General features: G+C 41.8%; 4 protein-coding genes across 9 annotated transcripts in view; 2 read left to right on the top strand and 2 right to left on the bottom strand.

Annotated features, from left to right (window-relative positions):
• Nucleotides 1-6,247, top strand: part of rhbdl1 (rhomboid, veinlet-like 1 (Drosophila)) — a 55,666-nt gene extending 49,419 nt beyond the window's left edge. For all 3 annotated transcript variants that reach the window (XM_038736329.1, XM_038736327.1, XM_038736328.1), the window contains one exon: nucleotides 528-6,247. In XM_038736329.1, coding sequence (XP_038592257.1) covers nucleotides 528-799 — 272 coding nt within the window. In that variant the 3' untranslated portion in view covers nucleotides 800-6,247. The remainder of the gene's footprint in view (nucleotides 1-527) is intronic.
• A 68-nt stretch (nucleotides 6,248-6,315) lies between these two features.
• Nucleotides 6,316-9,308, bottom strand: zgc:112496 (uncharacterized protein LOC541336 homolog). Of its 3 annotated transcripts, none has more exons than XM_038736331.1 (6): nucleotides 9,100-9,308; nucleotides 8,429-8,578; nucleotides 7,678-7,771; nucleotides 7,315-7,474; nucleotides 6,921-7,073; nucleotides 6,316-6,494 (listed from the first exon to the last, which is right to left on the bottom strand). In XM_038736331.1, exons 2-6 carry the CDS (start codon nucleotides 8,551-8,553, stop codon nucleotides 6,319-6,321), a joined length of 708 nt encoding a protein of 235 aa, XP_038592259.1. In that variant the 5' UTR covers nucleotides 8,554-8,578; nucleotides 9,100-9,308; the 3' UTR covers nucleotides 6,316-6,318. The 3 variants fall into 3 exon arrangements, with proteins under 3 accessions (XP_038592259.1, XP_038592260.1, XP_038592258.1); XM_038736332.1 differs by lacking the exon at nucleotides 9,100-9,308 and adding an exon at nucleotides 8,766-8,790; XM_038736330.1 differs by lacking the exon at nucleotides 9,100-9,308 and adding an exon at nucleotides 8,698-8,778.
• On the top strand, nucleotides 8,795-15,480 carry wdr24 (WD repeat domain 24). Its single transcript, XM_038736325.1, has 11 exons — nucleotides 8,795-8,866; nucleotides 10,079-10,157; nucleotides 10,438-10,922; nucleotides 11,215-11,392; nucleotides 11,557-12,229; nucleotides 12,960-13,069; nucleotides 13,160-13,287; nucleotides 13,390-13,494; nucleotides 13,620-13,957; nucleotides 14,285-14,469; nucleotides 14,705-15,480. The coding sequence occupies exons 3-11, from the start codon at nucleotides 10,442-10,444 to the stop codon at nucleotides 14,871-14,873; spliced, it is 2,367 nt and encodes a 788-aa protein (XP_038592253.1). The 5' UTR covers nucleotides 8,795-8,866; nucleotides 10,079-10,157; nucleotides 10,438-10,441; the 3' UTR covers nucleotides 14,874-15,480.
• Nucleotides 15,481-18,677: 3,197 nt separating this feature from the next.
• Nucleotides 18,678-24,985, bottom strand: anks3 (ankyrin repeat and sterile alpha motif domain containing 3). 2 transcript variants are annotated; one of them, XM_038736127.1, is made up of 16 exons: nucleotides 24,900-24,985; nucleotides 24,309-24,494; nucleotides 24,008-24,206; nucleotides 23,121-23,242; nucleotides 22,958-23,039; nucleotides 22,049-22,166; nucleotides 21,627-21,776; nucleotides 21,175-21,300; nucleotides 20,921-21,036; nucleotides 20,662-20,826; nucleotides 20,430-20,554; nucleotides 20,191-20,332; nucleotides 19,814-20,087; nucleotides 19,649-19,720; nucleotides 19,471-19,563; nucleotides 18,678-19,390 (listed from the first exon to the last, which is right to left on the bottom strand). In XM_038736127.1, exons 2-15 carry the CDS (start codon nucleotides 24,473-24,475, stop codon nucleotides 19,481-19,483), a joined length of 1,941 nt encoding a protein of 646 aa, XP_038592055.1. In that variant the 5' UTR covers nucleotides 24,476-24,494; nucleotides 24,900-24,985; the 3' UTR covers nucleotides 18,678-19,390; nucleotides 19,471-19,480. The 2 variants fall into 2 exon arrangements, with proteins under 2 accessions (XP_038592055.1, XP_038592056.1); XM_038736128.1 differs by lacking the exon at nucleotides 24,900-24,985 and having other exon boundaries at nucleotides 19,832-20,087; nucleotides 24,309-24,475.
• Nucleotides 24,986-26,017: the final 1,032 nt, after the last annotated feature.

Below are 26,017 nucleotides of genomic sequence, written 5' to 3'. Positions count from 1 at the left end.
ATCAGTATGACATCCGGGTATTTTTGGCATTCTGTAGATTTTATTTTTGTTTGCATACTACATGCTAGGCCTACATTTAAACCAAATCCGTATGTACTGCTAGTATAGTAGGAGGCAGAAACTCCAGGAAGTTACTAGTCCTAGCCAAGAAATGATCTAGCATATAAACCAGTAAAACATGGAATCGTTGCTTTTAGCCTTCAGTTTTTGTACAGATCGAACCAATTAAATATAACATGTTAACTGAGCCAGGCTAGCTGTTCCCCCTCTTTCGAGTCTTTTTGCTAAGCTAACCTAACTAGCTGTTGGCTGTAGCTTACATATTTATCGTACAGACATGAGAGTGGTATACATTTTTTCCATCTAACTCTCCACCAGAAAGCATAGAAACAAATTTCTTAAATTAAACAACTCTTTTAAGCCATATGACTGAATAACAAGACCCTAGTAGGACATGATTTCCTCATAGCTCCAGTCATGAGCTATTAAGGAGATTTTGTCTTTCATTTCTTGTCTGTCCTTCACAGTGAGTTCAGAGGTGGGTCGTGCTGTCTGGCTCCGCTTCTCACCGCCGCTGCCCTCCTCGGGGCCCCAGCCGAGCTTCATGGCACACCTGTCAGGGGCCGTGGTCGGTATCAGCATGGGGTTGCTGATTCTCCGCAGCTACGAGGAGAGTCTGCAGAAACAGTGCTCCTGGTGGGTCATCGTCTTCTCCTTCATCACCTTCCTCCTCTTCGCCATCTTCTGGAACATCTTTGCATATGAGCTGCTGGGGGTGCAGATACCACCTCCTCCCTGATGAAGGCCCTCCTCCACATACACTGACTCCAACCCTGCTCCAAACAAAGGCTTTGACCATAGTTAACTTTCCCATTTCCTCTCAAGTTAGACCCAAATGAAATGATATGAAATCATTTAAAACTAAAATTGACCAAGAATTCTTTTTTACAGATACTTTGCAAATCAAAGAAATATGTCTCTTTTATTAAAGAGGGATTACAGTAGCAACAAGTACAGGTGAAAGCTCCTCAGATCAATTTTGAGGAGCATTATATCTTTTTATATATATACGTTGAAATCTCATCTACATTACCAGCACTAACCTATCAGTGAGCATTTAGCCATTGTGCTCTTTTTTTCAGAGGCTTTTTGAAAAGCTGTTTCATCGGTCGATTCTGAGTGCATCTTTAAAATGTGTAAAGACCTCAAGTACGAAGAATCTGAGTTCATGACACGTGCCTCTGGTGAAAAGAAATTTAAGGGAGGCAGGAGTGTGTATTGCAGCAGTGACAATGCTGGCAAAACGCTAAGAGAAATGTTCTGTCTTTCAGTAAAGGCCAGAGATCAGGATCAGCTGCAGGGATGCCCCTTAAACCAATAGAGTTTCAGTGTTTTGCTTAAAGGCACCTAAGCAGAGTAGACACCTGAATCTGACTCCTTTGGCTGTGCCACAAATCAGAGCTGCAGGAGAAGATTTAATGAAGGATTTCAGGAAGAGCATGTTTATTTCTGGGGGCAGCAATAAAAAAAAAACCCACAGGAGCACTGTTGAAACATGATTTTTAATAAGATTTTTTTAAATTTCACAGCCCTGCTGTTACTCACAGGGGTTACTGTGGCTTTTTGCAAAATTGAAAAAAATCAACTAACCAAACATTTATCATAAGCTGATAAGACAAGACATCAGTCAGATTTGTTGCCCCCAGGTGCAGATGGAATAAGAGACCCTGTCCCAGAGCAGTTGCAGGAAGAATGGAGGAAAACGTTTTAAATGCAAGATTTCAGGCACATTTCATGTGGATTCTGTTATCCTCAACGAGTACCTTAAAGTTAGAGGCATTGCTGTCATTTTCACTTCATAAGACGACATCAGTTTTCCTATGTTATTTCCATGACATTATACCTACACTGTGGACACAGAAACATAGCTCACACAACATGGACATGGAGATGGGAAATGAATGTGACCGCGTGACAGGAGAGCAAAGAAAAAGAAGTTCATGAAAAAATGACAGCTTTAGTTTTTCCTGGATGGTCATTTCTTAAGTGAGCAAACGCCTCCTGTTGTCAAATGCTAACCACCAACTTGTTAGGCGCACCGTGTAAAATATGCCATGTCATGCTCTGTGGCTCTCAGCGAGACAAGGACACACACACAGACACACTTCTCGTCTTTGTCTTTGAGAGCAGCAATTGCCTGATTCTGTAAGTCAACGTGGACAAACCGAAGAGAAGAAGACCACACACACACACACACACACAAACATAATGGCCTCTGCCTGTTCTCGCTCTGACAGACTGAACTGGGGAGGGCGCGGATGTGTCATCACCTGACCTCTGACCTTCGTGTCCCAGAGGGCATTGGGGTCTCTCTGTCAGGCCCAGTCTATACCTCAGTTTCTCATTCTTAGGGACTGTATACTTTTGTAAAGGAATGTACCTATAATGAAAAAAAAAAAGAGTGTTATTAAGTTGTCCCCGTTTTTCATTTGATAGTGGATGTGTGTATATTGTATGTTCATAACCAAGAGTATATTTATTTGTGTTTTTTTTCCTCTTTGAAGAGGAAAAGAGAAACATTTCAAATGGTGCAAAATTAATGCTATGATTGTTGTTCTTCTGAAAACTCCTGTATGGCTTTGATCCTCTGAAAAATAGTCTATGAGGCAGAATCCCCTGGTTTGTTAGATGACCACCGACGAATCGAGCTCACTTGATTTTATAAATCTTTAGTGCATTACAAAATAAGCCATAGAAAGAACTCATTCGAGAGGGCAAAAGCAGAGGAAGAAATGTGTTTGTTGGTTTGAAAACCTGCTGATTGGCAAACTGTGCAAGTACAAACCTGTGACTGAGATATTTTCATGTAGCTAGACTCATTTTTACAACTTGTTCGCCAACTGTGTAGACCTGTAGTTGATGCAGCTTAATTTTGCAAGCGTTCATATCTCCAAACTGTCCCCTGCAGTGTGCAGACGCTGCGCTGTAGTTCTTCCTTTGCAAATAACAAATTATAGACAGGGCCTCTGTCATGTATTATCTCCAGAGTGATTCAAGCTTTTTGCAAAGCCGAGGCGAGGATCGCAATTACATTTACTCGTGCCACGTTTCATTTTTCGTCTTTCAATCAATAATTCATTTGAATGTCCACTGGCCTTGGAAAGAAATGTTATGCATTTGCCAATTTTGATAGCTGCTCATAAATACTGTCAGTAGTAACAGAAGACTCTGTGTTAAATGAGGAAATCTGTATGAAATAGCCAGGAAAAGCCATTTTCAGATACATAAAGAAAAAAAGAGAGAGCAACAGATACGTGATGGAAACTCATGCATGTTAGGAAATATTGCTAGGGATAAGATATGTTGCTGAATAATGCATACACACCCTGTTAGCCTATAATGAAGATAAAGAGGATGCCTGAGTGGAGGTTAATGTGCCTCTTTAACTTAAGATTCATAGGAACCCAGAAGGGTTGTAAAAAGGGCTAGTAAATGGCTATGTTTTTGTAGAACACATTAACTGTGAATATTACCACTCCTGGAAGTACATGCAGGATTAAAGTCGAAGGCTTGTGAACTTTTGTTGCCCCTGAAACCCAAAAAAGGTTCTTCTCAAACAAAGAGAAATTATACCACTCTCTTCTGAAACGAAGAAAAACAATCAACATCATCAACAGAAGTAGCTTAAACAACCAAGTGGGGATAACCACAGAACCAACACACCTTCTAAGAACTGCTCTCCTGTCTGATAAAAAAAGAGCCTCTCCCGCACTCACACAGCAGCTCATCGTAAAGGAGAGGAGTGATAGAGGCCTGACTAACATCCTCTGGCTGACAGCATGTGACAGTTTTGGTGTGTGAGGGATGGTGGGACAGCAGAAACAACAATGCTGGCACTCTTCACAAAACTTCAGCAGGCCTGCAAAGCAGCAGCGTTCGTGCTTTTCCCCATACTGTCACACTCATGTCACAACATCATCGGTGTCAGGATGATGCATGGCTGTTGCAAGGATACACCAGAGCCCAAAGGTAGACCGTGAACAGGAAATCTTCCTTTAATAAGTGGATCTGACAGACTGCATGGTGTTAATTTAATTGCCGTCTTTGAGTGACATATCTGTTTGTTGTTCCGCAGTGTGAGGGATGGCATGAGCTGAATATCAGTATGGCATGCTGGGTCTGTCAGTAGCATTTGATCCTTCACTTTGGGTGATTCACATGCACCCCTTGATTGTTTGAGTCTCATGCATACATGAACCCTTTTTGATGTGACGGCACCTAAAATACTGTTCACTTCTCAGCTCATCTGATCCAAAAATGCAGCATAACTTTAAAGCAGCATACTTGACATTTACTGTTTCTTGTATCTCATCGTAAGTGGGATTTTTTTTGCACTTATTATAATGTAGTTAACTCACATGTGGGTGTGTGCCATATTCTCTACTGCCATAACCATTCTTTCATGTGTTTTTACCTCCCTATGCCAATCCATTGTGCTGTTATGCCCAATGCCTTGTTATAGTATAAGCCCACAAGACTGAGCACTGGGCAGAAAGGCTGCTTTGCTCTTAGCTATATGGTATAATCTACATGATCATGTACAGAATCCAGAAGAGAAAGCAGCAGCAGTGCAAACAACTGAAGTTGTTAATATATCCAGTAGCTGCTCTGAACTGCTGCTTGCCAACAAGCCGGCCAGGTTGCCTTTTCTTAGTATTTATTGCTACTTAGATTGCAGGCTACTGTAGCTCCAGACATGGCAATGTACTTACAACAACAGTCATTGGATGCTCACCAGTGCATAAAGTTACACTTGTAGTGTTTTACTGAAGATGTTGAATCCTGAAATGCTGGTTTAAAAAAGGTACAGACTTTAGCTCCCAAATGATCCTGGATATTGATCTGTGTGTAAAAAAATGGGTCCCATTTTAAATGTGTGTTAATGAGCTGGTAAAATTACACAAAATTAATTGGCTGGGACACAAAACTGCAGTGCAGACTAAACATGTGTCTATGAATTGCAGGTTGTCATAGTTCAGCAATTTATCAAACTATCCATTATGTTGAGAATCTTCAGTATTAACCTTTAAATGGGGAACGCCAGAGAATGTTCTGGTTTTCAAGTGGATTAGTGAACAATGATTTTTTTTGTCTACCACAGCTAGAAACAAGCATAAAGGAGAACATTGCTAAAGTCTTTGATTTGCTAGTTACTAGCTTTGGTACATATTATTTTCATGTTCACAAATACTGCCTGAACCACTCGAGGTCATGCAAATATCATATAGGTGGTTTCTTTAAAAGCAGAGTCTTTCCCTCCAACAATTTAAAATTTATAAAGTCATGTGTGTGCTGCTGTGGTAGTTTTTCCTGAGCTGCTTACTTGTATTGATAAAATGGTGCCAAGCTTACGAGGTTCAATCTCTCAGACCAGACAAGAGGTTGTACCAACACAGCGTTTACAAAAAGACAAAGCAGAAGAAGCTATTTTTCTCTCGGTCATGAGGAAACTAAAGGAAAACTAAATTTACAAATGGATAATTTATATCAAAGTCCTCATTAATTATTTCACAATCTATTGTACTTTTTAAATGTTCTGAACAGAACCATTTTATATTGTATATATATGAATATATTTTGTTTTATTTTGTACTGTTCATTGTACTTTTCTTTGATTTAGAAACAATATAAATAAAGAACAATACTGTGGCAACATCCTACTGCTTTTTTAAGTGTATTTAAGCACAAAATCATTATCACTGAGCTGCGATGATTAATCACTTAGTAGATTACTGGTGTCAGCTTCTCAAGTGTAAATACTTTCTGGCATTTTCAGTCCAGTCAACTGAATATTTTTGCATTATTAGTTGGACAAAAATACATACATGAAGATGTGACTTTGGGCTCTGAGTGTGATGGGTATTTTTCACTGTTTGCTTACATTTTACAGACCATATGATTAATCAACAAAACAATCACTTGATAAATTGATAATAAAAATAAATGTTAGTTGCAGCCCTGACCGTCATCGTCACTCAGTCTGGATTTGGAGTCAAAGCGAAGAAAAACTTTGAGGACTTTTATCTTACAGCTGTATGACTGAACTACATAAACTGTATCATTGGACCATGTTTACTCACATGTAAAGCATAACTGATATTAAAAATGTGGTTGTAGGATTTTAAACATTTGTAAACCTCATCTCACAAATTCTACAAAAAGAATAAAAATTAAAAGCTCAAAGGACTGTATTTGATATAAAGGCTTTATTATTTTGGAAAAATACAAAAAGAGATTCTGTGCAATAAATTGTAATTTTTATCTTGTTTTGAGCTTCTTTGCTGGTCTCTGGTCAGCGTCTGAGCACTTGTCCGCCACACTGCTGGCCTTCACAACAACATCCCTTAGAAGTGGGAGCTGCTGCTGTTTGGCTATGGTCATCGCCCACAAACACAGCTCCAGCCTGTGGGGCGTCCAGTCCTGTTGGGGATCCACTAAGGACAAGAGGGGAGGCCAGTCATCAGAATCAAAGGAGATTTGATGTGGCTTTTTGTTTTGACACTGATCAACAGGAAAAGATCATTTCATATCCAAGTGAAATGATCTAAACTAATTACAAATATAAAATACATTAAAGGGTCTTTTTCTCTTAATAAAGATTAAAAAAGACCACATTAAATTCCCTTTGATTCAGTGTAAAACAATAAAAAGTGAATTTTTTCCACTTTTCATAGGCAGTGTAATAAAACAGAAGACAAAAATTAGCTACATTTGCATAAAAACTGATTAAACGTGAGACTAAAAGTTACAGTGCGGTGCAAAGTAAGAATTAATAGTTCCAAAAGAAGTAGTAGTAGCAGCAGTAGTATCATACTCATGCACTGTAATACATGTGGACCAATGCAGATGTACGTCGTCACCTTTGTTTAGTTTTTGAGTCCACTCAACCATTTTACCCAGGTAGAGAGCGTAGTGCTTGGCTGTGTACTGGATGGGCTTTAGTCCCGGTACACTCTCCATGGCTTCATCAGACATGAAAGCAGTCTGTTCTGGAGCTCCTGCCGCCAACACAGCTGGACAAAAATGGACAGTCAGCCCCAAGCCAAGCTGGGTGTAGCCATGAAGTGAATACAAACTCTTTAAACAGAGAGCAGGGAGTCCCACACAGTCTACTAGTGTAATGACTACTCTGTACACGTATGGAGAAGGCAATCACTGGGATTTAAAAGGACCACAGAGATGTTTAATTTGTATAACTAGCTTTGATCTACTTGCTGGAGGTCTTCAGAAGCAGAATAGAGACACTTTGCAAACCTGAAGCGGTGGCTGGTCCGACTCCTTTCATGGTGCTGAGCTCTGCGATCGCTGCCTGCACATCAGGCAGCAGGCTGAAGGCCTTTCTGGAACATTTCTCCACAGTGTCCTCGCTGTTGGAAGCCACCAGCTGCTGCAGCCTCGGCCTGAATTTCCCTCTCTGCAGACAAGCACACAGGGCCACTCAAGGTCACAGCTGATGCACTGAGTGCTGTTAAGACTGTCAGTGCCTCTTAATACCGTAGCTATAGTATTTACTTTATGTTTTAAGGAGGATTTACTTGAGCAGTGGGACAACATCTTTTCTGTGGGTGTGTTAAAGTCCCTTGGGATTATTATGATTTAGTGTTAGCTGCTACTTACAGTGAGCTTCCACTCCATCAGTTTCACCAGCTCTGACAGAGTGACATGTTTGTCAGGTCGACTTGAAATGAGTGTAGGCAGCTCCTCTTGATACCTGACCACAGACACACACAGATTAGCGCCAGTTACCTCTAATCTTATACTCAAAGCAAGGTCTGCCTAACTCAGTTCCTATAACACTTTTCATATGCAGGGATACCATAGCTACTTTTTTTGGATCTACATTCATAAAATATACACACTGTCAACCTATTGTACAAGTCAAGAGATCTGACAAAACAATCCCAACTTAAGGTCCACTTACTAGCTTTTTCAAGATTTTTCAACTTTATCAAGTAGTCTTCATCAACAGATGAAGTTTTCATAAGAGAAATTGGATAAGAATTACTAAAAGTGCAGTAATTAAATCATACAGCTACTGATCTGCAATGTCAACAAACCATTTCCAAGAGAATTGAGCAAATCCTCTCCAAGGATGAAGACACTGTGATACAGTTCAAAGCTCTGTAAAAAGCAAGTAAGTGGCGCTTTGAGTTGGGATTGTTTTACCTAACTGTCACTTCCATGGTCAAGAATAAACTCTGATGCTAAGATCAAGACACGGCTCAAAGAGAAATCAATTCTATAACATACTGGAACCAGCAGATTAAACAGATTTTCTACACAGTGTAAAATTAACCTACATTTCTCCCTTATCCAGTGAAATTGAGTATGATTTTGTAACTGTTGCCTTGAGGAAAAAAGGATTTACCACTTGTCAAGGTCCAGCAACTTTCCAGGTTTCTTGCCTTTGGCCTTGGCCTCCACTACATCCCAGTATTTCCCATACACACTGCTCATTGTGGCTGGGTCCTCACAGGCAAACAGAGTACTCATGACAGCAGAGAGCTCACACCATCACCTACAAACAGGAACAAAATCTAAATGCACTTGACTCTATTTTACAGGAGTGGACTACAGCACCATGCCATCAAACATGTATTATTTTCGTTTGAAGGACACCTAAAACAAAACAAAAACCTGCAGTGGCCGTTAATCTCCAGTAAACTCTTGTTGAATTGTAGTAATGTGACGGTGTGGAGTGTTACCCTGTTAACGCTGTGCTTCCGTTATGACACGGAATTCTCGCGAGATGTTAGAGCATCGTACTACTTCCAGTGCCGCAAGCAGTGAGCAACAGTTTCAGAAGGTTTGTCCCTTGAAATACTTTGTTATTAACTTCGCATAGATACTGTTATCTGACAGGATACAATTTCTTAAATTTTCTGACATACTTGTGAAATTTGTGTCGCGCACGTTTCGTCTTTTACAAGCGTGCTCGGTAGCTAGGTTAGCCAGCTAGCATTAGCATCACATTCCAGTCATGTTTATGGTGCAAGTACACACTGTAACAGCGACAAGTGAACACCCTGGAGAAGTTACCTGATATTCTTAGCTCCCATTTAACCCTGTTTTGGAGTCAAATGAACCACCGCCAAAGCACGAAATCAAGGGTGGAAAGTAGGTAACGTCAGTGGATGGTGGTATTGATAGCCAATCTTAAAAGTGTTAATGCACATGGTACTTTTGTGAGTAGTCTCTCTCGCACACAATTGGGATCGCTCGTTTTGGCTTTCACAGGATTATCATATCTTCACGTGAGCACAAAGTAGCTATCAGCACGTGGTAGAAGGTGGTGGACAAACGAAACGGGGTAGACCGAGGTAAACAAACAACATGGACGTCTGACAGTATTTAAAACTTTAAATCACAATCTGTTTAAGGAATATAACACTAAAGCAAGAAACTGACTGTAAGCCATTATATGCTATTTTGGGACCCACTTGTAAACGAGATGATGCACCCCAAGGGGTTTATCCTGATATCCTGATATAATTTGACTATATGCAGCTAAATATTTCTCACTATATGTTGTTGCAAGCCATTTTCTGGTTTTATTCTACTAAGTGCAAATAATAGTTTGGTACATTATCAATGTTACATTTATAGTTTTAAAAAATACCCTCAGTTGAAGTGATTTACTATGTCAAAGTTTCAGTTTCAAGCCTGAGCAGTATGGCTACCTCAACACTTTGTTTTTCTCTGGTCACTGCTTACATACATTCTGCGGGACTGGAAATACATTTACAGATATTCTATTCAAGCTGTCATGAAGTGTTTCTGGCAGATAATTCTGATTAATTTCTTAAGTGAAGCTGGATAAAAAAAATACAAAATAATATTTATTTATCTTTTTATTCTCAACAGTTCTCAGTATTATATTCCAAGTCTCATATACAATATTTACATAACATATTTCATTACATATGTTTTAATATTTGTTTGTGATAGATATAACATATCTGTCCTTAAGTAAGATAGTATTATGCTGTGTGTTGCTCATATACCAATTTCTTAATAGCAAGTTGGCTCTCATGGGAGCAAATGAAGAGGACTCTGTGCTGCTGCAGACATTGACAAGGCCGGCGGTTCTTCACCAAGTGAGTTCTGCAGCCATTTAATTGTCTAAAATGTTCAAATAAATATAATCCTGTGCAATGATTTGTTTGTTACACAGGCCACCTCTCCTGTCCTTTCTGTACAAATCTAACATCTTCTTTTGCTAGAGTGCCACCTTCTGGTGGATTGTTGAACTGCCTTGAAATCCTTTTACATTTTGCTCCACAGTGCTGTAAAAGTAGCTAATTAGTTTGTAGTTCATCTGATGCATCTTGTTACTTTAATTGTGTCTGAGCTCTGGTAAATCATTCATGTCTTTAGGAACATGGAGAAGATGTCACGGGTTACCACAGCCCTCAGCAGCAGTGCCGTCAGTGGTCGAACTATGTTCTGCCACTTGGATGCGCCTGCCAACGCCATCAGCGTGTGCCGTGACGCCACGCAGGTGGTGGTAGCTGGCCGTAACATCTTCAAGATCTATGTGCTGGAAGAGGAGCAATTTGTGGAGAAGCTAAATCTACGTGTCGGCCGCAAACCCTCTCTCAACTTCAGCTGCGCAGATGTTATGTGGCACCAGATGGAGGAGAACCTGCTGGCCACGGCTGCCACCAATGGGGCGGTGGTTACCTGGAACCTGGGAAAGCCCTCCCGTAACAAGCAGGACCAGCTGTTTACTGAGCACAAACGCACTGTCAACAAGGTGTGCTTCCATCCCACAGAGGTTAACATGCTGCTAAGTGGCTCGCAAGATGGCTTCATGAAGTGCTTCGACCTGCGCAAGAAGGAGTCAGTCAGCACTTTCTCAGGTAGAATATGTGAATTATATAATTATGTAATAAGCATCAGTGTTTAACTATTCATTTCCTACAAATGAAATACAACTTCTGAGTGTTTTGTATGATATAAACTTTATCTCAATAAGTCTTTACTGTGTTGTTCACTTAAAACAGTTTTGCATTTGAATGCATATTTTCACTCAAAGTATTTTCCCTATGTTTGGAATTGTATGTAAAACTGTTTTAAGATTGAACAAGAAACAAAACCATTAATGTGTTATTGCTTAATATGTTGATTTTCCCACGTCTCCCTTTCTTCTAGGTCAGTCAGAGAGCGTAAGGGACGTCCAGTTCAGCATGAAGGATTATTTCACATTTGCTGCATCCTTTGAGAATGGCAACGTCCAGCTGTGGGACATCAGGCGGCCGGACCGCTACGAGCGAATGTTCACCGCCCATACTGGCCCTGTGTTCTGCTGCGACTGGCACCCCGATGACAGGTAAGAGTGAAAAAAGATGACTTGGATGACTCACAAAAACCAACTGAGAAATTGGTTTTCCTTTCTAAAAGTGTCTTGGGTCATACTGTATGTCCCTTGACATTAGTAGTGGGTTGTAATTATTGCCATCCATTAATGTCTTTGTCCCTTCATTTCCATTTTAGAGGATGGCTGGCCACTGGGGGAAGGGACAAGATGGTGAAAGTGTGGGACATGACCACTAACCGGGCCAAGGAGATCTATTGTGTCCAGACGATCGCCTCAGTGGCGCGGGTCAAGTGGCGACCTGAGAGGAAGTTTCATTTAGCCACCTGTTCCATGATGGTGGATCATAACATCTATGTGTGGGATGTCCGCAGACCTTTCATTCCCTTTGCCACCTTCGAGGAACACAAGGATGTGACCACTGGTATTGTGTGGCGCCACCAGCACGACCCTCATTTTCTGCTCTCTGGCTCTAAGGACAGCACACTCTACCAACACATGTTCAAAGACGCCACTCGCCCTGTGGACAAGGCCAACCCCGAGGGTCTGTGCTTTGGACTGTTTGGTGACTTGGCCTTTGCAGCCAAGGAGAGTCTCATTAGCAGTGATGCCAACAGAAAGCCTTACCCTGGGGGTGACCGCCGCTACCCCATCTTTTTCTTCAAGAAGCCCGACCCGACAGAACAGTTTGCCCACGTGTCCAGCGCCCTTAGCGTCTTTGAAACAGACCTGGACAGTAACCGCATGGACTGGTTTGTCAAGACAGCACAACTCTACCTCCTCAGTGGGAAGCCGTTTGCTGAGCTGTGTGATCACAATGCCAAGGTGGCCCGGGAGCTCAAAAGACCTCAGGTCAGCACAGGGACACATCTGTAGTTAGCACTGTTTTATTTTCCCAAATCTTCCAACTAGGTAAAGATGTTGTCAGTTTGAATTTAACTTTGACAGATTATGATTTAATATAATCGATAAATGAATTGCAAAACAGTGATTTCACATTACTTAAAAGTAATTAACTGCTTTAGGGCTGCAACTAACAATTATTTTCATTATCCATCATTAAAATGTCAGGAAAATGTATTAAAAAAAAAAAATGCCCCTCACAATTTCCCAAAGCCCATGTTGATGTCTTAAAATATCTTGGTTTGTCTGACCAAAAGAACAACATGTAAAGACATTCAGTACTTTCATAAAACACAAATACAAATATTTGCATTTGAGAATCTGGAAACAGCGAGTTTCTGAAATTTTAGCCTTAAAAAAGACTTAATGATAAATTGTTTACCAAAATTGTGGCTGCTTTTTTTTTTTTTTTTTTTTCATTTTTTGATTGACTAATGAATTCATCAACAAACTGCTTCACCTCTAAACTGCTTTTTACATTTGCACTAGACCTTACAATGACTATGCAAGGGTTAATAAACTTGTAGACTTATACCACATTACCATCAGGTATTTGGGCTCCACTTTAGGAAAAAGTTATGTGATTACAGTAAACCATCACTTTGTAACAGATTACTTCCAATTGTAGTGTGTAACAATCTAACTGTGTTCGCTGTGTATTTTTTTCTTGATTACAAAGGTTTCCACAACATGGACCATGTTGAGAATCATGTTCTCTGACCCAGCAAACCTCATGCCAGGTCCAAACCACAACCTCAGTAAACTGGGCACCTTACCTCTAATGAACAGGTAAATGATCTTTTCAGTGTGCTATTACAAAACAGTAATGCCAGTCATTTAGAGACTCACATCTAATGCTGAACTACATTATGCGTTCAGTTTCAGCATGAAGGAAATGGGTTCAGGGATGGGCACAGAGAGCAGACTGGAGCGTAGTAAAGGTGAGAGCAGGCAGGACAACATCCACTTGGAGCCTGGGAACACACACATCGGCAATAATAACGAAGGTGAGAGTGGCCATTAAAATTTGTAGAAGCCAATCTGGTTTTCCTTATGTTCTTTGTATAATATTCAAGACTTAAGAAGACATTTATTCAATTTCCCTTCAGAAAATGAGGAGACAGAAGGCAGTGAGGGCCAGGCTGAGTATATGTTCGGTGATGCCGAGTTAGATGACGATGACCTCTACTCTATGGAGCATGACAACCAAACAGGTCGGTCACAGCCCCGTCTCTGAGGAAACTAAAGAGTTGCTTACGTCTGTAAGTGCTATTTATAACTGCCTCCATACTCAGCGCTCTTTTGTCTAAAATTGTCTCTGCTCCTTTTGTCATAACAGAAGAGCAGGAGTACACGCTGCCCCAGGAGGCCTTCCAGCTACGCCACGAGATCATGGATAACCCTTCTGCCCCAGAGCACCTTCAACAGGACAAGGCCGACTCCCCGCATGTCAGCGGCAACGAGGCTGAAATCACTTGTCTGACACCCATCGAGTCCTTCTCACTCATCTCCATTTCCCAGCCACTGTTCAGCCCGCATCTACCTGCCAGCTTCTTCTGTCCCATTGTGCGGGAGATGCTGAGCTACTACGCCGAGCAGGGCGACGTGCAGATGGCCGTGTCTGTGCTTATCGTCTTGGGGGACCGGATCCGCAAAGAGATTGATGACCTCACCCAGGTCAGATAGAAAACATGGGTGCTTTTTAGAGTTTAGAGTCTTTTGTCGTCAGAGGCATTAATGAAGAAGCTTAGGCTATTCAGGGGAAAAAAGCTTGATAGTGTGCTTACAATACTTCCCTGAACAAATATAAAACGTTTTCAGTTTCATGTATTCGCACAGGCAGATTCATTTATAAACAGTTAAGAGATTCTTTAGGCCTTATGTATGACTGTAAGTTGTGCGTAGCTTACATGTCCACTGCTAAAACCCAAAGTGTTAAAATTAGTTAGGACCCTGCAGTTTGGAAGACCTAAGCAGACTCTGAACAAGATGTTTCCATTTCAGGAGCACTGGTACATGTCCTACATAGACCTGCTGCAGCGATTTGAGTTGTGGAACGTGTCCAATGAGGTCATCAAGTTGAGTACGTGCAGCGCCATCACCTGCCTGAACCAGACTTCTACAACACTGCACATCAACTGTAGCAACTGCAAGCGGCCAATGAGCAACAGGGGCTGGATTTGTGACAGGTATGGACACTAGCATCACCATTTCATTTAAGAGAGCTACGCATTAACGTACGATTGTCAAACTGTTTGTAATAATTTTGTATAATTACCATAAGGCGGCCATCTCTTGCAGGTAAAATTTCATACAAACACTTGCTTTTGCATCAGTAAAGTTGTTTACTTTTCTTAAACTCTATCCAATTGTGTGGCGTTTGATGTAAAACAAACACAATTCTATATATACGTATCTCTCTAGGTGCCACCAGTGTGCCAGCGTGTGTGCAGTGTGCCACCATGTGGTGAAGGGACTGTTTGTGTGGTGTCAGGGCTGCAGCCACGGTGGACATCTGGAGCACATAATGAACTGGCTGAAGAGCAGCGCCCACTGCCCTGCTGGCTGCGGTCACCTGTGTGAGTACACCTGAGCTCATCGACAACCACTGTTGGCACAGCTGATGCTCTGTGGGAGCAGGAGTCAGTCCTCCGAATGGCCTGCATCACACAGACAGACAAACAAAACGTCTTCATTCCTCCACATGGACCTGGAATCTTTTGTCCCTGTGGAAAGAAGGACAGCTCTATGTGAGAGTGTGTGTGTGTGTGTGTGTGTGTTTGAAGCGAGATTAGACAAACGTCTGATCTATTGAGTCTGAAGGAGGAAGAGGTTTACATGTGCTCTCCTGGACAGCCATTCAAGAGCAAACGCAATCATGTGTGGATTCATATTTTTGTTTTGAAATGGTGATTTTGAACCATTGGTCTATTTGTATATAAGCAGATGTTACGATAGCAATAATCTAATCAAATTTTTTTTTTTTTTTGTGAATTCACACTTTTACGTTGTTTTTAAACCCCTCAGCAAACCTGAAGGCTGTACAGAAAGAATCGTCTACTCATCTTAAATGGATTGTTAATGTTTGTACATAATGCTTATGTTATTACGTATTTTGAAGGACTGTTTATAATGTTGTATTCATTTTACATGAGAAATAGCACTCTATTCAACCAATACATATTGAATTGACACTTGAAGTTGTCCTGGACCAGTGCAGTCTGTTTTGTCATATATTCACACTTGGCAGCTGCCCAGTTGAGTGTTGCTCGAGGGCACCTTAGTGAAAAGAAAGAACACCCAACCACACTTACTTCTCATGGGCCCAGAAATCCCAACTGGTGACCTGGCAACACCTCTAGCCTGTAGTCCAGCACCTATACACAATTGTGTGCTGCTTATCACAGTTTGTATAGCTCAGTATGAGCATAAGTAAATGGTCACTGAGAGATGGAGAAGATTTTATCAGTCCAGTCTCAACTCTTTACACTGGTTGTGTTTATTTGGGCACATTTATGTTCTGGACGCCACTCAGCATCACAAGTGTTTGTCTTCCACTCCTGTTTGCAATCAAGTGTGAATGAACAGCAGAGGATCCGTTTAGATGATAGTCCTCTGCCCCCTGGCCCTATTATCTGTTAATTCAGCTACTTTTAATGACACATAAGCACCCTGTATCCTGGCACACAAAACAAGAAAGCGTTCACAGATCATAATGCGTACGAAATAAAATATAACCCTACAAAGCAGTGCAGCCATATGATGTGTGTGCTTTGAACATTTCAGAACACAAGCGACCTTGTCTTTTGCACAATTTTGAATGGGGCACAAGCTAAAATGCAAATTTGAACAGTTGCACATGTGGCCAGTAAACAGGATTACAAAGAAAATATTTTGTCAAACGGTGCAGGCCTGAGGCTGTTCTATCTGGATCAGATGCTAAAGCTAAACGTATCCAACATCCATATCACGCCAAGGTTGTTGCTGAGCAGCTGAGCGATGTCATCACATCGATTTACCACCAAAGCCCCGGGCAGAGGAATTTCACATGTACTTTGTACGAGGACATCAGTCAGTTGGTCAGGAGGGGAATCCCCGACCCCAAGGCTCAGTCTCCACAGAACAGCCCAGCAATGTTGGCAAATTAAATATTAACCACTTTAATACAGCCCCCCAATTAGATCAAACAACTGGACAGGCACTGGAGTGTCAGGGAATCAAGTCCAGGAGTGAAGACCAGCAATTTTCAGTGTTCGTTAAAAAGATTTTTTTATAGTTGGTTAATGTCCCAATATATTCCACACATCTGCTTAACTAATGCAGTGGGCAACATACATAAGGAATAAGAGAAATCCCTTAGTCCAAACTTTATACAAGATTTTATTTCTTGGATTCTGAATTCATCTCAGCACCACAAATTAACACAAAGTCATGAAGCGGGACATTTTTACGGGGTTCCAAATCACAGAAATGGTTCCTGGTCACCTCTCTGACTAGAACATACAGTGAGGAAAATAAGTATTTGAACACCCTGCTATTTTGCAAGTTCTCCCACTTAGAAATCATGGAGGGGTCTGAAATTGTCATCGTAGGTGCATGTCCACTGTGAGAGACATAATCTACAAAAAAAAAAAACTATTCATTTACAACTATTTATTTGTATGATACAGCTGCAAATAAGGATTTGAATACCTGAGAAAATCAATGTTAATATTTGGTACAGTAGCCTTTGTTTGCAATTACAGAGGTCAAACCTTTCCTGTAGTTTTTCACCAGGTTTGCACACACTGCAGGAGGGATTTTGGCCCACTCCTCCACACAGATCTTCTCTAGATCAGTCAGGTTTCTGGGCTGTCGCTGAGAAACACGGAGTTTGAGCTCCCTCCAGAGATTCTCTATTGGGTTTAGGTCTGGAGACTGGCTAGGCCACGCCAGAACCTTGATATGCTTCTTACAGAGCCACTCCTTGGTTATCCTGGCTGTGTGCTTTGGGTCATTGTCATGTTGGAAGACCCGGCCTCGACCCATCTTCAATGCTCTAACTGAGGGAAGGAGGTTGTTCCCCAAAATCTCGCAATACATGGCCCCGGTCATCCTCTCCTTAATACAGTGCAGTCGCCCTGTCCCATGTGCAGAAAAACACCCCCAAAGCATGATGCTACCACCCCCATGCTTCACAGTAGGGATGGTGTTCTTGGGATGGTGCTCATCATTCTTCTTCCTCCAAACACGGTTAGTGGAATTATGACCAAAAAGTTCTATTTTGGTCTCATCTGACCACATGACTTTCTCCCATGACTCCTCTGGATCATCCAAATGGTCATTGGCAAACTGAAGACGGGCCTTGACGTGCTGGTTTAAGCAGGGGAACCTTCCGTGCCATGCGTGATTTCAAACCATGACGTCTTAGTGTATTACCAACAGTAACCTTGGAAACGGTGGTCCCAGCTCTTTTCAGGTCATTGACCAGCTCCTCCCGTGTAGTTCTGGGCTGATTTCTCACCTTTCTTAGGATCATTGAGACCCCACGAGGTGAGATCTTGCATGGAGCCCCAGTCTGAGGGAGATTGACAGTCATGTTTAGCTTCTTCCATTTTCTAATGATTGCTCCAACAGTGGACCTTTTTTCACCAAGCTGCTTGGCAATTTCCCCGTAGCCCTTTCCAGCCTTGTGGAGGTGTACAATTTTGTCTCTAGTGTCTTTGGACAGCTCTTTGGTCTTGGCCATGTTAGTAGTTGGATTCTTACTGATTGTATGGGCTGGACAGGTGTCTTTATGCAGCTAACGACCTCAAACAGGTGCATCTAATTTAGGATAATAAATGGAGTGGAGGTGGACATTTTGAAGGCAGACTAACAGGTCTTTGAGAGTCAGAATTCTAGCTGATAGACAGGTGTTCAAATACTTATTTGCAGCTGTATCATACAAATAAATAGTTAAAAAATCATACATTGTGATTTCTGGATTTTTTTTTTAGATTATGTCTCTCACAGTGGACATGCACCTACAATGACAATTTCAGACCCCTCCATGATTTCTAAGTGGGAGAACTTGCAAAATAGCAGGGTGTTCAAATACTTATTTTCCTCACTGTATAGCATTAGAGAAACAACTCTTTCCACTCTTTATTATTTATGTTCTAAAGTTGTCCATTTTACTGCTAACTTGAACTCTGACATTGTTTATACAACTGATCGTGCACTCTCTTCTAAAAAGACGATACTGCTGTTGGTTATTTTCTTTTTGGCTCATTGTCTACCTCAACACTTGGCTTTTCACCCGTGTCTGCTTACATACATTCTGCGGGACTTGAAATACATTTACAGATATTCTATTCAAGCTGTCATTAAGTGTTCCTGGCAGATAATTCTGATTAATTTAGTAAGTGAAGCTGGATAAAAAATACAATATAATATTTATTTATCATTTCATTCTCAACTCTGTATCTGTGTATGCAAAAGTTTACACAGATTTACAGAACAATGGATTGATAAAGACTTTCCCTGTAACATAATGTGTGGATGAAAAAGATTTACTGACACTGACTGTTTTGCACATTTCTCTCATCGTTGTTCTTAAGCTCTTAAAAATGCATTCAGCAGGACATTTAAGTCACCTAAAAACAGCATACAAAGAACAGCAGAACTAATCATTTTAACTTAGACTACTTTTATGAAATATACCTCTTCCTCTTAGTTGGTGGCATGAACATATTTTAAACCATATTTCATACAGGAAGAGAGCATGTTGGTTTAGAAACTTTTCACAGTATTACAGCCTCTGATCCACGGTCAGTCCCTCCTCCTCTCTGTGCATTCTCACAACCCAACTACAGGAGTCCAGTATACACCAGCACAAGCGTGTGAGGGCCAGGTACCCTTCATGCCGGTTTGTCATTTCCCAGCAGTAGCTGCAGTTGCCCTTGGCCTTGTCCACATCTGGCGAGCCCTGGTCCATCAGCCGATCCCAGAGGAGCAGCAGGTCAGCTGCTTCACTCCCCGAGCTGCTCCAGTGCGGCAGGGCCGGCCTTGTCTTTGGCCTTCTCCCATTTCAGTGAGATTGTTCAGGGTGGTTAGATCACCCTCCGTCAAATATCGGCAAAATGGCCTCTTTAAATATAAGAAACAAAAGTTATTTTCTCATCCAGCAAGTGTTGTGTTTATCCAATGAGTTTGTTGTGAGTACTCACCTGTGAAGGTTTAAGGCAGTTCCCAGTTATCTGAGACTTTTTCAGTGGCACTCAGTCGCCTCAGGCTCTGAAGCACGGTTTGCAGGGTCCCCGCTGTGATGATGAAACAAGCAGACTTCAACATTAGACTCCTGATGATACAACACCCCTTTAATCACTGGGCATTACGCCATCTTACCCAGTTCTTCTTCATGGGAATCCAGCTTCTTGATTAGCTCTACAACACTGGAGTGTGTCAGGTCCTCCCCAGCTGCAAGGAGTAAAGTAAAATCATGTACTTTTTTCTTTTTAAAATCACTAAATGTCAAAAAGGTGCTAACCAGCACCAGATACCTAAACTCACCTTTAACACCAATATCACCTTTAGTTTTGTCTTCCAAGCCAGTATAAGAGCTGCTATTCCCATCATTATTGAGACGGGAGAGCAGTTCAGCGTGGCAGGCCCTGGATGCTGCCAGTATGGCGCTCATGTCCTGCGCCAGCCGGTGGTTCTCCACCAGTTCAGCATGAACCCTCCTCCATGCCATCTTGTCCTCCATCAGACATCCCTCCATCACAGTACGTAGTTCCTTCTCCTGAGACACCTGGCTCTGCAGGCTCTCCACCTCCTCACAGCGCTACGCAAGTTAGTTAAATGTAGGAGAAAGGTTATGAGTTCAGTTAAGAAAAGTCAGAAATATAAAATATTTGTATGGCAGTGAGTATTTATTTTGTAGTTACCTTGTGTAGCTGAATGGCCATCTCCTGCATCTCAGCCTCAAGCTGGTCAGCGTAAGCCTGTTCCAGAGCATCGCTGGGCGGTCGAGCACTGCTGTGCCATCTTGCAATAGCTGAGGTCATCTTACGCTTGGGTCCAAACAATCTGGACAGCAAGAACGGATTCAACATTGTATACCACAAGAAAACAAACTCTGTACGTGCTAGGGCAAAGGGGAAAGAGGGGCCCTCAAGTGTCTTACGTGATCCCTATTTCTTTTAGATCGTTTTCAGTCAGGGTGAGAAATATCCGCAGGTCAATGTCTTGCTCCTCGAGTAAGGGGAGATACTTAGAAAAGCCAAGTTGTTCCAAGAACTCTGCCAGATCCTAAAGGAATAGAAGATTTTCCAGAATAAACTGACCATGAGTCACACACACCTCATTATAGTTCATATATTACTGATGCATCAAAAAGTGAGCAAACATAGACATGCCTTTGGACCAGTGTAGGAAGGTGGAAGACCAACATGTGGCCGCATCCCACAGTTCATTGTACCAGTGGAGTGAGCAGCATTGTTGCCTCCATGGCGACTCTTGCCTTTTGAGTGATGGCCCTTATTTACTCTGCGAGAGCTGCTCTTTTTGCTCTGGTCGGAGTCCTGGTAGAGAAAGGAACACGGTGTTACTACGATATCTAAATCAAATCTGGTGTTTGACTCCAAAACAGTGGGATTTCTGTGCTCTTGCGTTCACCTCGTTACTCTCCACAGAGCCTTCCCAGTTGAGGCCAATCACATGAGGCAGACCCTCGCTGCTGCTGCTGCTACTCCTCATGGTGGGCATGTCATTGTCAAAGAATGGACTGTCATCTGTGACAGAAACATATTAAAGGTAATTGCTTTGGCAGTGCAGTGCAGTATTTCTTGCGGTACACTTCTTCCAAAGACACGTGCAACTATTTCAGTTATGTATCTTAGATATCACACTGGTAATCGTGTGCCTCTGACCTCTGCTGCTATTGCTCTGGCCGTCAAGCTCATTGATGGGTGAGGTCACGTCACGGTAGCAGATGCCCCCACTCTGTTCACCAACATCACGAAACGCCACGTAGCCTGGTGGCACTGCAGGAGGCTCTGGGAGGAGAAAAGCAGTTTTAATAAACCCACATCTATAATATTGAATGGCAGCATGCCAGTGACTGAATGAAGCTGTCTGCTTAATTTCAGTTATAGTGTCTCTGTAACAATGTCTGTGATGAAATCTCAATATACAGCACTCAAGGAACAAAAATCCACTGCACACAAAATGGTGCTCATGGTCAATCATCCTCCTTACTGCACAAGCTGATTATAGTTCCTTTTTTAGGAACTTTGTGTTATTTCATTTAACAACTACAACCACTACACTCTTAACGGGGTGATCGAAAAGTGGGCAGACTGGATGTCTTATGTGACACTACCACACAGTTTGTTGGAGCCTCCTACTCGGAACTTGGCGATGGCCTGGGGCCCATCATGGATGCTAACGCCTTTTACTCGGTTTCGACTCGGCCTTATCCTCAGAGGTGCGCTGTCCGAGTCCTCGGAGGAGCTCAGGTCTTCAAAATGTCCTGATAAGTTGAAAAACACACACAAACACACACTTAATCAGAAAATAAAATACATAGAAGGGATAACAACATATTTTGTGAAAATAAATCAGAATCAGCTTTATTTGCCAGGACATACGAGGAATTTGACTCTGGATTGTACATTGCTCACGATGTGCTTACTTACAATACAATAATAAAATCATGCACAGGCTACAGTATAGAGAACACATATATACACACACTATAAACAAAAGCCACATGATGAGTAGTAAAGCTGTTACAACAAGTACCCGGTTTGATCCTTGGAGTACGTAAGTCAATGAGGCTGACAATCTTGGTATATCCATACATCATGGCTAGGGCACGGGCAGTCTCTCCTTTAGCATTGCGGTCATCTACTTTAACTTTCTGTAAATGATTAAAACAAAACAGATGTCAGGATCATAAGGCATACCTCTGCTTGAGCACAACAAGCAGCTTCTTCTTTGTGATAATTGGTCGGCCAATTATACGGCCGATATCTGCACTCACAAGGCCGATATATCATCCGAGTGACAGCAAATCTATTCTAAAACCATTACTGGCTAGTAGGGCTGTCCGCGACTAAAGATTTACATAGTCGAATCAGAATCGTCAAATCCTGCCTATAGTCAACTGACAGTCCAATCATGTGGGTTTTTGTGCGTGGCTCAACCCAGGGTTAGGGTTACAATTTTGGAATTTTTCACGCACTTCAAAAAAAATGTATTTAAAGTTTTATTCTTTTTACATGTTTATTTACAGCATTAAACGTTGAAATGTATATTGTAATAGGCTGTATATTAACTTATTGGGAGAAAACTGGTAGTTCTATGTAAAATCAGACGTTGAGCACCCCCATATAGCCAAAATGGCATGATCCTTGTGTTGCTGCGAAGCTTCGACTGTGAGATTGACAGTCGAATCAGGCTCCGCCCATCGAAGCATCGAATCTTCGACTATTCGGAGTCAGCCCTACTGGCTAGTGTTAAATATATATTGTTATACTGTAGAGAATAATGCAGTTGAAAGATGCCACTACTGACCAACTGCAGAGCGGCCCTGTCTAAATATTGGCAACGGCCATTGAAAAACCCATGTTGGTCGACCTCTAGCGCACATGTTTCCTGGTGCTGAAGCGCTGTCTTTGAGAGAATGTGTGTGGACAGAAATCCCCTCACATGATCAAGCAGGAACTGAACAATGATTTCATGTCTAGAAGCAGCCGCCTCCATCAGGGGAGTGAAACCAGATCCTGGCTCCCTGTGGATGAAAGAAAAAGTAATGAAAACCTCTGTCTGAATGAAGTGTCGCAGTAGTTTTGGGATGAATGAAGACACTCACTTGACATTGGCATCAGCGTTATTATCCAGCAGGAACTTGACCATCTGCTGATGGCCTGTGCTCGTGCAGTGGAACAGAGCGGTCCAGCCTCGAGAGTCCTTCAGCTCCAACTCAGCACCTTGCTTTAGGGGTAAGAAAAATAAAAAGCCTTTCATGCACTGAGTAACAAAGTGATAAAATATAGGACCATAAATACCTCATCAAGAAAATAACAAAAGCCATCTTCTTCCATCTTTGTGATGATGAAAACCTGTATCTGTAGTTTGACTTGTATTCACTATTAAGGACATTGTTGGATGTCGGAGACATAGTTGTTGGCCAGCCTTTCATCTTATGAATTTGTTTAATCCAGATTTGTTTTGTGTTTTTCAGCGTTCTAATATATTCAGTTAATACAAAATACAGCTGCTGCAACAATAAAGTCCATTCTGCCATGTTTATTAGCCCTTACCATCGCTTACCATCATTACCAGCAAGTGGCCTTCACTTACAAGATGCTGGACATTAATCTTTTAGTCCTTTAACAATAAATCACATTAGCTTTACATTACTGTACATACAGTTTATCCTACATTCCAGGCAGCATTTGTTTTTTCATTTCACAGTATGAAAATAAATTTACAAACACTTGAAACTTATTTTTGCATGACAAAACTACAGCCTTCTGCATTTACACTTTGTCTTGAGTTTCCAACCACTTTTATGAATGTAATGTGGCAACAAACTATCCAGTCACTCTGCACACTCTGCATGGTGTCTGTGAAGTGTGACCATGTTGTGTGGGGATTTTGCATTCAAAAATAAAAACTTATCAGCACACATGTTCTGCTTTGATTTCTGAACACAGCAACATGTCATGAACTGTTATGGTCAGAGCCGTTTTGTACCTGCAGCAGAAAGTATGCGATACTTTCATTCCCGCAGCTTGCTGCCAGCATCAAGGGGGTTAATCCTTTGGCAGTGGTAGCATTTACATTCACACCGGCCTCCAGCAGGAGATTTGCAATGTTGTCATGGCCTATGTAAGATGCATACATCAGTGGGGTCCATCCTCCAATGTTCTTGCCATCCAGGTCCACCTCACGTCTAAAAGAGAATATCATAGTCATCAAAACGCACAGGGAAATGTGCCACAAAAGCTGTGGATGAAAGGAACACATCTGATTATACTATAATTTAGGGGCCCACTTTCTGATGCACTCTGCCACCACGTCGTACTGGCCGATGGAGCAGGCGGTGTGGAGGTCCAAGGGGACGTCCAGCTCCTCCGGTCGCACCAGGGTGTCACCCAGCCACAGGGAGAGGCTGGCACCCAGTTGCTCTGATTCACTAGCTTCGTCACTAAGCTCAGACATTTTCAGCTTCTTCACTCGCCTGAAAACAGAGGAGGGATGAAACGTCCAGCACACTGAAGCCCTGAATTCACACTTAGAAAAGACACGTTGAATATCAGACAGCGAAAGACGTTAAATGTTGCGGGGTTTAGCTTGTGATAAACATACACAGAATGCCAAATAATACTAGCTTCTGGCTTGTAGTTACTTTGAGGTGCTGACTTATATCTTTACCAGCTATAACTCCGAACTTTGCTCGTTTAGCTAGCTCAACGTTAGCTTGGCGAGATAACGTTAGCCCGGTATGAACTATTTAATTAGTTACCTAATAAGTAATAAATAAAGGCAATCCTCAAAACGGTCAAACGACAACCTAAATGAACTAATATTTCACAATGTAGCCGAATGTCAAGAGTTAAAAACGCACAGTCAACAGGTAACTTACTGTAAGTTTGTTTCTTTCAACGGCTGAAACTTTTTTTGTTTTGTGTGTCACGCTCAATTGTGCTCGTGTTGAACCATACCCCGCCTTTTCCTATTGCCTTGCCCTGTAGGTTTGGTATTTGAGTTCGTACGTGCCAACGAATGTTATGTTTTTATGAAATCTGAGGGGTTGGCAGATCAGGGAAAGGAAAGGAAAGGAAATCTTTTGGGGGGTTTTATCTCTGTACCTGAAATAACGGATACTCGCCTCCCTACTCCCCTAGAATTATTCACCCTTATCCTCCTTCATCCAAATGAAACAATCCGAGAACAAAAACATTTTATTTCAGAATATGAATTATTCTCACGTTCTGCTGTTTTGGTGAATACCAATAAACACAGTAAAATATTTAAGTTTTTATTTTTTTAAACTACTTAGTACTACAAAAGTAGAGATAAACGGACAATAAAAATAGTATGTACAAAATATCTGTTTTTAGAATGAAAGAGCTGTAGAGTTTGTGCAGGGATGTGTGAAATAGCACAGTATGAAGGATATGGAATAAGAAATAAGTGCAATATACAGAGATAATAGTCCAAAAGATGTGCGTTTGTGCAATAACGTTACATGAAGACAGATGTGGAGAATAACCCTAATGTAATGTGTAATGTATGTTGTCTGTGGGGTGGCATCAGAGTCCGTGTCAAGTTCCACTTGTTGTTGATGAGGAGAGCTGCAGATGGAAGACACTGTTTTTGTGGGTTGAGATTTTGGTCCTGATGGATCACAGCCTCTTGGCAGACGGGAGTGTCTCAAACAGTTTATGTCTAGGGTGGGAAGGGTCAGCCACAACTTTCCTGCTCACCTCAGAGTCCTGGAGCGCTACAGGTCCTGGAGCGATGTCAGATTGCAGCCAATCACTTTCTCTGCAGAATGATAAGCTGCAGACTGCCCTTGTGCTTGACAGTGGCAGCAGCATACCAGATTGTGATGGAGAAGGTGAGGATGGACTCAGTGTAGGCGGTGTAGATGTGCTCCAGGCAGGTAATAAAATAAACTTGAAACTTCACTATAGTGTCAGAGGAGAAGGGAGTGAAGAGGACTAGACTAAACACACAGCCCTGCAGTGCACCTGTGTT

The sequence above is a fragment of the Micropterus salmoides genome, unplaced genomic scaffold (genome assembly GCF_014851395.1).
Source record: "Micropterus salmoides isolate LMB-PRFRI ecotype aquatic unplaced genomic scaffold, ASM1485139v1 Ms_hic_scaffold_21, whole genome shotgun sequence".
Classification (NCBI taxonomy): domain Eukaryota; kingdom Metazoa; phylum Chordata; class Actinopteri; order Centrarchiformes; family Centrarchidae; genus Micropterus; species Micropterus salmoides.
The sequence above is the reverse complement of the archived record's forward strand: the minus strand, read 5'-3'. Positions and strand labels throughout refer to the sequence as shown.

Coding starts and splice junctions, on each gene's coding strand:
- wdr24 (XM_038736325.1), top strand. CDS start 10,442: ATGGAGAAGATGTCACGGGTTACCACAGCCCTCAGCAGCAGTGCCGTC. Junction 13,288..13,389: donor CATCGGCAATAATAACGAAG/GTGAGAGTGGCC, acceptor ATTTCCCTTCAG/AAAATGAGGAGACAGAAGGC. Junction 13,958..14,284: donor AGATTGATGACCTCACCCAG/GTCAGATAGAAA, acceptor TTTCCATTTCAG/GAGCACTGGTACATGTCCTA.
- zgc:112496 (XM_038736331.1), bottom strand. CDS start 8,553: ATGAGTACTCTGTTTGCCTGTGAGGACCCAGCCACAATGAGCAGTGTG. Junction 7,772..8,428: donor TTGCTGGACCTTGACAAGTG/GTAAATCCTTTT, acceptor GTCTGTGGTCAG/GTATCAAGAGGAGCTGCCTA. Junction 6,495..6,920: donor GACTCAAAAACTAAACAAAG/GTGACGACGTAC, acceptor TCTTGTCCTTAG/TGGATCCCCAACAGGACTGG.
- anks3 (XM_038736127.1), bottom strand. CDS start 24,475: ATGTCTGAGCTTAGTGACGAAGCTAGTGAATCAGAGCAACTGGGTGCC. Junction 22,167..22,957: donor TTCAGTTCCTGCTTGATCAT/GTGAGGGGATTT, acceptor AATCATTTACAG/AAAGTTAAAGTAGATGACCG. Junction 19,721..19,813: donor AGGTGATATTGGTGTTAAAG/GTGAGTTTAGGT, acceptor TACTCCTTGCAG/CTGGGGAGGACCTGACACAC.